The 12544-nt window shown below is 42.3% G+C and overlaps 1 protein-coding gene across 1 annotated transcript; it reads left to right on the top strand.

Annotated features, from left to right (window-relative positions):
* The first annotated feature begins 238 nt into the window (after positions 1–238).
* TRIM40 (tripartite motif containing 40) lies at positions 239–11855 on the top strand. The gene is made up of 4 exons (XM_058553991.1): positions 239–583; positions 10389–10484; positions 11168–11392; positions 11691–11855. The coding sequence occupies exons 1-4, from the start codon at positions 239–241 to the stop codon at positions 11853–11855; spliced, it is 831 nt and encodes a 276-aa protein (XP_058409974.1).
* The last annotated feature ends 689 nt before the right edge of the window (positions 11856–12544 follow it).

The raw sequence follows: 12544 nt of genomic DNA, 5'->3' as shown, positions 1-12544 counted from the left end.
TGAGATATTTCTGCAACTCGTGTAGAATCGTGGTTTGCATGGTCTGGCTACGGCTCATTGATGGAGAGCGGGCAGTTGCCTGAAGTTGGAGGGCCAAGTCATGCCCTCTAGGCTGTGCTAGGGCTGCTGCCTTCCAGCTGGGCCATCTTATCTGGAGTGTCTATGTGGCAGGCCTTCCAAAGCCCCGGTGGAGAAGGAGGCCCTGTAGACGGGAGGCTGACAGTGTGGGGTGGAGACCATGCTCCCTTTGCGGGAGGACAGCCGGGAAGAGGGCGTCTGCCCCATCTGCCAGGAACACCTGAAGGAGGCAGTGAGCACCGACTGCAAGCACCTCTTCTGTCGAGTGTGCCTGGCCCAGCACGTGGCGAAGGCCTCGGCCTCCGGAATCCTCTGCTGTCCCCTCTGCCGGAAGCCCTGTTCCGAGGAGGTGCTGGGGGCAGGCTATATCTGCGACAGCCACCAGAAGAAGGTGTGCTGGTTCTGTGAGGAGAGCAGACTTCTTCTGTGTATGGAATGCCTGGTGTCCCCTGAACACAAGTCTCATTGTGAGCTGGCCATTGAAAATGCCATCAGCCACTACAAGGTAAGGCGGGGTCCCCACCTCCCTGAGTTACTCCTTCCAACCTTCTGTCCATTATGCCTGGCATATCACAGAGCCTCAGTAGCTGCCATTTTTCTTGTTTCTTCTGCTTCATCCTATTTCGGACCCTCGTCTTTCTTTTCCATGTATATTTTGCTACCGATATTAAAGTGTCAACACGTTAATATGAGTCTAAGAAGGGATACTGTCGCTGTGATGTCAGATTCCCAGGAAGCATGAGCTACTTTCAATTTGCTCATCTGTAAAATGAAGGAGTTGGACCAGATAATGCAAAACTCTTTCAGTACTAAAACTATATGGTTTCCGAGGTTGATGGTACTAGAAATGGGGTAGAATGTAATCAGATTTGACATATGCTAATTAATAATATCCTGCAAATACCTATATCGAAACCTGGAAATTAGTACATGAGTCTCTCTCTCTCTTTCTCTTCTTTCTTTCTTTGTCTTTTCTTTCTCTTTTCTTTCCTTCCTTCCTTTCTATAGTGATTATTTTTACCCTATTTTATTTAATTTTTTTATCATGAAAGTTATATGCTCTTGGAAATACTTTCAGACAACACTGTAAGGTGTAAAGTCAGAAGTAAAAGTCTTTCTTCTTGCTTTCTTCCATTCTCAGTCCCCAGAGGTAACCATTGTTAGATTTTTGTGTATCATCCTTCCAGAAAATTTTGTGTGTGTGTGTGAATGCACTCTTTAAAACACACACATACACAAAAGCATTCATTATTTTTTTCTGTAACTCATTTTTTTTTTTTTTTTTTTTTTTGTGAGGAGGACCAGCCCTGAGCTAACATCCAATGCCAATCCTCCTCTTTTTTGCTGAGGAAGACTGGCCCTGGGCTAACATCCATGCCCATCTTCCTCTATTTTATATGGGACGCCACCACAGCATGGCTTAACAAGCGGTGTGTCGGTGCACACCCGGGATCCGAACTGGCGAACCCCGGGCCGCCGCAGTGGAACGTGCGCACCTAACCGCTTGCGCCACCGGGCCGGCCCCCCTGTAACTCATTTTTATCATCTAAAAATATGTCTGGACATTTTCCCATTTTCCCATCAGTATGTAGAGATCTTATGAATTCTTTTCAACAGCTGCATGGTATTCAATTGTATGAATGTACCATAAATTGGCAGACGTACAGACATCGGGTTATTTCCTGGTTATTGTTTTGTTTTGAGATCACATGGAATGTTGCAGGGAATACCCTTCAACATATATTTTGGAGGACTTAGAACACCCAAGGTATATTTTGGTGAAAGAGTAAGATAACTTCCCAGTCACAAACAATTTTTCCTATCACTGTTTATTGAATAATCCATAGTTGCCCCATGGATTTGAATGCCAACTTCATAATATGCCATGAATGCATATACATATACACACATTTTTTCTCGACTGTCTACTGTGCTCTATTCTTCTGTCTATTCCTGCCTCTGTGTCAAACCATTTTACACACTGTACCTTTGCAATGTATTTTAATGTCCAGTAGGTCTTAGAACCCTCACAATACTCTTATCTTTCAGAATTTTTGTGGGTACTTATATACGCTTATTTTACCAATTAGCTTTAGCATTATTTTTACCAACCTACCCCCACCCCCGGCACCCCCAACCCAGTCAGTGTTTGAAAATTGACATAATTTCACCATGGTGTCTTTCTATCCAACAATGAAGGATGAGTTTCCAAAGTCTTCTATTCAATACTTGACTTTTGTTTTTTAATTAATTAATTAATTAATTTTTTTGTGAGGAAGATCAGCCCTGAGCTAACATCCATGCCAATCCTCCTCTTTTTGCTGAGGAAGACTGGCCCTGGGCTAACATCCGTGCCCCTCTTCCTCTACTTTATATGGCGCCTGACAAGCAGTGCATCGGTGCCCACCCAGGATCCGAACCTGGGCTGCCAGCAGCGGAGCGCGTGCACTTAACAGCTATGCCGTGGGGCTGACCCCAATACTTGAATTTTGAAAACATATTATAATACAGGACGAGAAAGTGGGGAGTCCAGATTGGGGGTGACTATAGGAAGGTAGAGAAATAATTCAGAAAGCCAAAGAGGCAGAGTTCTCTGGTTCTAACATCATTCCTTCTAGGTGCAGTGTACCACGGGGGGTTGGGGGCGCTCCCACCTGCTGATCAGCCAGGCACAAGATGGAGAAAATCTACTACTTACTCACTTAATGATTTATTCAGGTCTGTGCTTTGTGTAGGATGTCATGCTAGGGATTGTAGGAAGTAAAAAGATGATTCATAATCTTTGTCCTCAAGTCTACTTTTACATTATGACAGGACACCTAAAATAAATAAATAACAATATTTGTTCATTTAAGAAAAACTTAAATAAGTTCCTGCAGTGTGTTAGGAACTATAATACATGCTAGGAATACAATGATGAACAACAGAGATGCCATCTCTACTTCCAGGAAGTTTACAGTTTAGTAAGGGAGATAGACAAGAAATCAAACAAACTCTATGTTTTTTATGAGCTAGAAAGAAAACAAACAAGGATCTGAGATAGTAATGGATGACTCATGTTAGTGTGGTCAGTGAGGGCCTCATGGAGGGGGTGACACTGAAACTGAGACCTAGAGAAAGAAAAGCTGGCCAATGGGAAGTGGGGGAGCAATGCAGAGGCCCAAGTCTGGAAAAGTCTTGTTATATTTGAAGAATTTATAATTAGAGTTTGAATTGACAGCATATACTGATAGATGAGAAGTGGAGTGACAGAATGAAGGGAATCAAAGATGACTTCATGAGTTTCTAGCTTGAGAAACTAGATGGATGATGGAAAGATAAGGGCTGGGGAGAAGAGGTTTGAACAAAACATCGAGTTTCATTTAGGACAAGTTGAATCCAAGCTGAGATACATCAAAGTAGGATCTTGGATACGCAGTTGGATATGAACTCTGGATCTCCAAAGGGAGTCTGAGGAAGTATTCCCAGAACCTAGAATGAGGATCCGTCAGAATAAAGATGATGTTTAAATCCAAAGGAATTGATGCAGTAGCCTCAGGAGAGAGTCTAGAAAGAAAAGAAGTTCCAGGGCCAGGTCCTGAGAGAGGCCATGATTTAGATGTAAGGTAGAGGAGCACCCAGGAAACGAGACTCAGAATGAGCCACTAGCAAGGCAGGAGAAAAACAAGGGATGTGGTGTTCCAGATGCTAAAAGAGAAGAACATCAGCAGTGTGGGTGGAAATGGGGATGTGAAAGATTTGAAAAGAGAGGAGAAGCTGTGGTATAGTTTGGGAAAGTGAACCTAGGAGAGAAACTGAGTGGGAACACCAATTTGAGTTTTGAAACTAGGAATTCAATGTGTTTCATGAGGCTGCTTGAGGATAGCCAAGGAAAAGATGGTGGTCGAGTTTATCCGGGGATAAGGAGTTGCCTGAAAAGTAATAGAAGGAGAGGCAAGGGAGTTGAGAGTGTTTCCGAAGGAGTGATTATAATGATGGACCCCGTGTGTGTTTGTAGATGTTGACAGCATAGTTTTGAAATAAAGATTTCTTATGATTTCTCACCATATTTCTATTTCTTTGAATTAAATTTTGTATATTAAATATTATAAACTATGTCCTTTTTAAAGGAATTATGTAATCCCAGACTGTACCCCAGAAAGACTGAATAATTGGCAGTGCTACAAGGTCTTTTTTGCACACTTGCTTCCACTGCCCAACCCATGTCGGTGTCAATCACTTTAATGTATTTTGCTGGTTTTCTAAGTGTAACAATGCTGAAGTTTTTTACTTTGCTTGATTAAGAATGCTGGTGGACGACGCACCGCTTCTCCGGCCATGCTGGAGCCGCGTCCCACGTACAGCAACTAGAGGGCTGTGCAACTATGACATACAACTATCTACTGGGGCTTTGGGGGAAAAAAATAAAAATTAAAAAAAAATTAAAAAAAAAAAAAAGAATGCTGGTGGTGAGGTTTTCTTCTGTATGAAGACTCACTATCTACATTTTCCCCTAGAATCAGAGTGTATGTTTTATATCATTGCATCAAAGTAGTTTATCTTTTGGCTATTAAGCTATATTAGTTATGTTTAATATCTATTTTTCTTATTCTCTTATTTCTTTTCTTATTTATTGCATTTTGGGGCAAAAATTTTAGAAATTTGTATTTAAATCAGTTCTATTCTTTTAAAAAATATAATCACTGTGTCTTAGAAATTCATCTAAATGATTATGCTATTCTGTTTGCTTTTTAAAGATTAATTAATTCCTGGCTTATTTGGAATTGAATATAGTGTGTTGTTTTGAAGGAGGACTTCATGTTAATTTTTCTTTATTCTAGTGTCCAGTTGTCCCCAAAACATGTCTGTAATAGTGAGTCCTTTCCAGATCTATGTGTTGTTTCTGGTTTGACATAAATTTTCGTAATAACATATTTTTTTTTCATTCTACTCAGTTGATTATTTTTTTTTGTTCTAAAGTTATTATATAGTCTTAATACTTGTTTTTTTATGGTTTTTAAAAAAATCTAGCAGCATCTTTGCCATATAATAGTTTTTTGTAACCTGATGTTCTTCTGACTGTCTTTTCAGAGGAATTTTCTTGTGCAATATTTCTAAGTTTTGTAGAGCATTCCCTCAGATTTTAATTGGCATTGCATTAAATTTGTTGATTACATTAATAATTATAACTTTTGGGGGCTTCCTTAATTTTAGCAGCCAATAGGAGAATATATCACTCCCTGTTTTCATTTATGTTTCTGAATCAGATGTTAAATTGTCTTTACTTAAACCTCATATTGAAGGTAGCTGTGTGTTTTATAAGGTTCGTTTTTTGGCAATTGGTACTTGTTGATCAAATGAGAGTCTTTGCTGAGCTCATATATCCTTTAAGTTAATTTCCTGATGTTTTCTAGATGCACAATCATACGGACATTGTCAAGTTTAGTCATCAACACCACTTTTCCTCATAAAATATAATGGGTGACATAATTCTCATCCATATTTTGGGATACTTTTGGTTCATAAGGAGTGTGCTTTTTTGAAAGTTGGTAATTTTTTTTGGCAACTGTATCAGGAAAAGATACCTGTTTGTCTGTTAACCACTTTTTCTTTCATGCGTTTTGTTGGTAAGCCATCTGAGAAAGAATTTCAATGTTCCTAGGTTCTCATGTTTCATCACTACTTAATGATGTTTTTGGTTAATTTTTTTTAATGTAAAATCACATTTTATCTGATATCTGATAGAATCACAAACTTTAAAAAATATCCATTAAGACAAATCAGGTGTTGTACTATTTCTTATATTTCAGTTTGGTTTTTTTTCCCCTGAAGAATATTTTATTTATTTTTTTTAATTTATTTTTTCCCCCCAAAGCCCCAGTAGATAGTTGTATGTCATAGATGCACATCCTTCTAGTTGCTGTACGTGGGACGCGGCCTCAGCATGGCCGGATAAGCGGTGAGTCGGTGCGCGCCTGGGATCCGAACCCGGGCCGCCAGCAGTGGAGCGTGTGCACTTAACCGCTAAGCCACGGGGCCGGCCCTGAAGAATATTTTAGGAAGATAAAAGTTTGTAGAATTTTGCTTTTTCATTCTAATGTGTGCTTTTATTCACGTGATATGCACCCACTGTTTAATGCAATGGATGAACAAATTTTTTTAAGAACAGAGACTTTACCTTACTCATGTTGAATATTGTAAATGACAGATCTGTATTATCTTTGATTATTTCATGCATTTATCTTTATTGCTGTTATCTTTGCTTTCTTTTTGCCTTTGCACAATGTTTCCAGTTGCTTTTAAACTCTTTATTGAATTTTAAACTACACCAGAAGATAGGACTGTGGCTTTTTGAACTGGATCTTAAGAATAAGCCTGATTTTGTCAGGGAGAAATAGATAGCATTCCTACCAGAAGGAAGTAAAAGAGAAGCCATGAGGAGGTGTGGCTGCATGGGGTGTGTTCAGGGAACCCCAAGCAGTTCTGTTTGGCTGCTGCAGAGAACACGGAGGGAGTAGGGAGAGGTAACATCCGAGATGTAAATTGGGGTTAGGTCTCGGAGAGCCTTGGATACTGGGTTAAGGAGTTTGGGTTTATCTTTGGTAATGAGAACCCATTTTGAGAAGAGGAGTAACACAGATAGAAGATGAAATAGGACTGAGAGTTCAATCTGGGTGACAGACAGAGTGGTGGGTCCAAAGACAGAAACATGGAGGTCAAGAGTAGTGGATTGCAGAAGGTGGGGAAGGGGATGATAAGTGTGATTTCTCCGGATTGATTTTGAGCTGTGAATAGGGCAGTAGGAGATACTTAGCTCTCAGCTGGAAATGTGGGATTGACTGTTAGGAAAAAGATCTAGTTTGGGAATGATGATAAGATCTAGAGCCTCCAGATGGAAAGTTAAAGATATCGTTTGGAGATAGAAAAGGGTTAGAGAAACAACCTCAAGGAGGTCAAGGAAGGACGGGGTGGGGAGTGGGATGAGTGATGTGGGACATGAGGAGAGAATTACATCAAAGAATAGGAGGCCTGAGAAGAAGGCACCTCTGATTTCATTCCTGGAGATCAATGGTGACTTTGGAGAGAGAAGTTTTAAAACAGTGATGAGAAACAAAGCAGATGGCTGACGAGCAAAGAGGCTATGAGGACGTGAAGACAGTGGGAACTGACTACTCAAAGTTCAATTATAAGGACAGAGACAGAGAGTAGATTGATGAGGTAGCAAGGTGAAGGGTGTTTGTTTGCATTTTTGAGCTGTGTGAGACCTGAACTTTTGTAGTCATGCAAACAGTTCCCCAGCCCAGCCTTCTCCTTCACCATTGAGACCCACCAGTGAAATCCACGATGCCCATTTGCTACCTCCCACTCCTCCAATGAGTGTTTTATTCCCTCTCTGAAGAGAAGTGCCTACAGATGACACCCAGTGACATGACAAATTTTTAATAACTTCCTAGTGACATCATTGTCTCCTCTGCTTACTGAAGCTTTTTGCTTGCATGAATGTCCTTCCTGATCTCTCACCTCCAGTCGCTTGACTTTGATTTCATCCACAAAATCTCAGGGCCAGAACTTTCAAAGTCATCTCCTCCAACCTCAACCTCTACATGTACATCTCCAGTGATATGGGACTCTTCCCGAAGCAACACATTTTAAGAGTTTACAAGGGGCCGCCTGGTGGTGCAGTGGTTAAGTGCGTGTGCTCTGCTCTGGCCGCCCCGGGTTCGCCGGTTCAGAACCCAGGAGTGCACCGATGGACCGCCTGTCAAGCCATGCTGTGGCGGTGTCCCATATAAAGTAGAAGAAGATGGGCACGGATGTTAGCTCAGGGCCAATCTTCCTCAGGAAAAAAGAGGAGGATTGGTATCGGATGTTAGCTCAGGGCTGATCCTCCTCATTAAAAAAAAAAAAAAGAGTTTACGAGAGGAAACCAGACAAAAATGACAAAAATAAAAAATATTCTCCATAAACAGTCAACAACAACAACAAAATCTCCTAAATTTTTTTTTTTACCTGAGATGGGAAGGATTCAGTTAATGAAACACACACTCTTCAGCCAATAGCACATCCTTATCTTTAGTCCACAAGTCACTTTCTTGTTTTACTTGCTTGTTCCATTTAATCACCATTCCTCCCCCTCCCATGAGCAACCATTTAAAGTGTTTATGGCATTTTTATTTGTAGACAGTTTGATAAAAACACATATTTCTGTATTGTATGCTTGTATATTGAATTAACAAAGTTATATTATAGACCTGATTCTATTTCTTGCTTTTCCACTTTACCATGTTTTTATTTATTTATTTTTTTATAATTTTATTTTTTATTTATTTTTCCCCCTGAAAGCCCCAGTAGATAGTTGTATGTCATAGCTGCACATCCTTCTAGTTGCTGTACGTGGGACGTGGCCTCAGCATGGCTGGAGAAGCAGTGCATTGGTGCGCGCCCGGGATCCGAACCCGGGCCGCCAGCAGCAGAGCATGCGCACTTAAGCACTAAGCCACTGGGCCGGCCCACTTGACCATGTTTTTAAGATCAGTGCATGCTCTGTGTGTCATATAGTCCTTTGCTTCTGACAACTGCATAGTATTCCACAGTGGGCACCTGCCACACTTTGCTCATCCATTTCCCCTGGAATGGACTTGACGTGACTCCAACTCTCTCTTACAGCAAACAATGCTGTAGTGTTCGTGTCCTCTTAGGACTTAAGTGAAGAATTCTCTAGGATATTTACCCAGAAACAGGACCACTGGATCATAGAGGAAGGTATGCTTAGGTGACTGGGACCCTCACCAGAGCGGCTGTGCCAGTGCACATCTCACCAGCCTGCAATATGGTGCTTATATCCACATCCATCCCCCACCCTCAGCGTTTTCCAGTTGTCTAATTTTTATTAATCTGATGGGTGTCAAATACTATTTCATTGTTGTATTAATTTCCATTTCTCTAATTGCTGGTGAGTTTTGGCATCAACTCACATGCACTTTAGCACTTTTCTTATTCCCTCTTCTGTGAATTAACTGTTCATATTTTTTGCAAATTTTCTCTTGGATTCTTGTCTTCTTATTGATTTGTAGGCTTTCCTTTTTATATTCTACATTGAAGTCTCTTGTTGGTTTTAGACATGGCAAATATCATCTCCTAATCTATCATTTCTCTGTTAATTTTGTCCATGGTGTTGTCATTGAGCATAAATATATAATTTTGAGGTAATCAAATTAAATAATTCCCTCATGGTTTGTGCTTTTGGGGGTTTAAGACATGTTTCCCTACCCATAGGTCACAAATTTATTCTCTAACAAGATTTTCTATTAACTTTATAGTTTTACCTCTCACACTTAGATCTTTAATCCATCTAGAGTCTACCTTCACATATGGTTCGAGGTAGGGATCCAGCTTTATTTTTCTCTATTATTGTAGGCCAGTTTTCATAACACAGTATCTACAGAGTCTGTCCTTTCTCTCACTGATTTAAGTACCACTTTTTCTTTTTAAATTCCTTTATAAGCATGGGTCTGTCCCTGAGATCACTCTTCTCTCATTTTCAATTTGTTCTTGCACCAGTACCACACCATTTTATTACTACAGCTTTGTATGCCCTTTTATCTGGCAGGGCAAATACATTTTGTAACTAATCTAATAAGGGATTACAAGAAGACTGTTTCCAGAGTTTTGTGTTGACACCTGCCGCCTGGCCCTCACCTTTCTTCCACTTTGATTCATTAAAGGCCTATGTTGGTATCAATACTAGCTTTCTTTTTGCTCCCCTCACAGTTTATCAAAAACCCAAAAGCAAATTTTTTAGAAACTGAAATCATTCATAACATATTTAGCTTCAGGACATGTCCGGACACTGATTTATGATTTAGAGAGAGGTTACATGCCTCCCTGGGCTGTGGGTTTGTGTCTAATAGAGGGCTCTTGTCCACCCCAGCCAGGGCAGGGGAGTAGTGCCAGAGGCTTTGCATCTCCCCCAAGTAAGTCTGTCTAAACTGGTTTCACTTGTTGATGTGAAGTAGTAAGAATTGCCAGTGATCAGCATACAACTTTCAGAAGTTAGGAGAAAAACACCCTGAAGTCAAGTAGAAGAGGTTCTGTTACTATGTTATTTTTGTGTAGTTAACGCTTTAAAAAAAATTACCCATTGCTTTTTCCCCATCATTGTCCGTTAAATAAACTCTCATGTTCCTTATCCCAAGCAGGATGCTTCGAAGACTGACTATTTTTAGGCAGAATTTTACTTCAGCCTCATCCTGAGATCAGGACCCCCACCCTGTTTGGTTGAGCACCACCCTCACCCCTAGTCTGACAAACAAGTGTGTCCGTCTCTCTAGGAACGACTAAACCGCAGGAGCAGGAAGCTCAGAAAGGACATCGGGGAACTTCAGCGGCTCAGGGCTCAGGAGTTAGAGAAACTGCAGGCTGTGCAGGTGAGATGTGCAGTGTCCTGGGAAGGACCACCGCGGAGCGTCCTCAGGGTCCTTGCGCCCTGTTCTGGCCATCTGTCTGTCTGGAGCAGCCTGAAGTAGGGGGAGGTCCTGGAGGCTGGGAACCTGGGTGCTGGGCTCGGCCTTGGGGTTTGCTAGCGGAGTGACCTGGGGCAAGTCAAGCCCTCTGATCTTCATGGGGTTTATATGTTATACGAAAGACAATCCTGCTCCCCTTGGCTCACAGCCAGGATCAAAGGAGACAAGCAGTTCATCAATTGAAAATGATCACGCAAACTTTAGGTCTCCGTCTCGGTCTCTGATGGTCTACCTTTCTGTCCCTCTTGCCCACTTAGCTGTGGGGTCTCTTCTCGCCTTATGACTTGAAGGGGCTTAAAAGCAGGCAGTGGGAGGATATAGCTGAGCTGTGTGTGTGTGTGTGTGTGTCTGCCCACCATGTGTGATATAGCATCTGTGGATGTTCACAAGAGCTTGAGGTGGGAGGGAAGTTGTCCCTGCATTTATGAGGAACACAGCTGCCTCTGCAATTCCTGTGCCATGCAGAGGCAATGCCACAAGAGGAAGAGGACTGAGGAATCAACATTCTCACTCAGAGTATTCAGAGACTGTGAAGGGCCAGGAGGGAGCAATTTGACATTGAATCTTAGAGAGTCTCTTTTCTGTAGTTTCATGTAGACTGTGGGACTGACAGGCAGGAGGCTGAGCTGGGGAGCCAGCACCAAACTAAGAGACAGCTGGATACCCTCCCTCAGCAGTGGCCAGACCACCTGGAGGACATGCCAGCAGAGGTGTCCAGAATCTTGGACATCTCCACGGCAATAACCCAGCTCAGCAACCTGGTCACTGATCTGGAGAGGACAGCTAAGGAACTGAACGCCAACACACTGAAGGTGCGTACCCTGAGACACCTCCCAAAGACTGGGATTTTCCCCAATTAGTGGACAGCCTACCTGTAGCACCCTTCTGGAAGGTGTAAGGAGAGTTTTCTCTGTAACATGTGGTGGTGGCTTGTCCAAGGCCTCACAGTGCTGCTGCAGCAAAATAGAGTGTAGAAAAGGGGTGCTATCTCCTCCAGTTCTCAAGGTGACACCCCAGAGTGGCATCCGATAGTGGGTTGGAGAGAGAATTTGGAGGTGACGGGAACCTGGAAACTGATTGTGATTCTCACTCCCTTTCTCTCTCTCCTAGAATGCCAGTGACTTATTGGACAGGTATGAGCCATCCCATCTTTCTTCCCACATGTGCTTACACATGCAAACCCACACAAGCGTAGACATGCTCATGGGCTTTATCAAGGTCAAGGAGATCCATTGCTCTGTTAACTTTTGTATCTTCATGCTACATTGCCAGTAGAAGATTCAAGAGAATATACTGAAGGATTTCTCTGTTTCTAGGAGTGCTCCACAGAAATTAGAGGCTATTTATCCTGAGTTAGAGAAAAGAATCAGCGAATCACTTCTTCAGTCATCCTCAGCAGTGCCAACCTGTTCATCCCTGGACGACGTCGTCTCAGACTCATCTCAGCCTCCTCACTCTCCTTCCTCCAACCTGTCTGGCCTCCCATTAGGTCTACCCAGTGCACCTTCACACCTTATGACCTCCTTTCCTCATCCCCACAGACATGACCTGGCGCCTGACCCTCTGACACTTGGACGATAGTCACAGCCTCTTTCCTGAACCAGGCTTGTGCTTGTGGCTCCCACTGCAGAGGTCAGGATCCAAGATGTCCATTTTACCTGGGAACCGATGATAACGCTCATCTCTCCCAATCTCATATCAAAATAGGAGTACCCAGGCACCTGGATGGCATGAGCTCACTAGTGGTGATACCCCTTCTGCACATGGAACCAGCAAGTCTGTTGGACAGAATATTTCTTCTGAGCTCCCGTAGCACTTGTTGTCTGTACCACTCATCTGGCGCTTACTCATTATTTTTGTGGTGGACAGACTCTAGGTGGCCTCCCTGTGATCGTCCTCTCTTGCTGTTCATGCTCTTGTGTGATCCCCTTACCTGGAGTGTGAGCAGGATCTGTGACTTGCTT

The sequence above is a fragment of the Diceros bicornis genome, chromosome 14 (assembly GCF_020826845.1).
Source record: "Diceros bicornis minor isolate mBicDic1 chromosome 14, mDicBic1.mat.cur, whole genome shotgun sequence".
Taxonomy (NCBI): Eukaryota; Metazoa; Chordata; class Mammalia; order Perissodactyla; family Rhinocerotidae; genus Diceros; species Diceros bicornis.
This window is presented reverse-complemented; position numbering and strand designations above follow the sequence as displayed.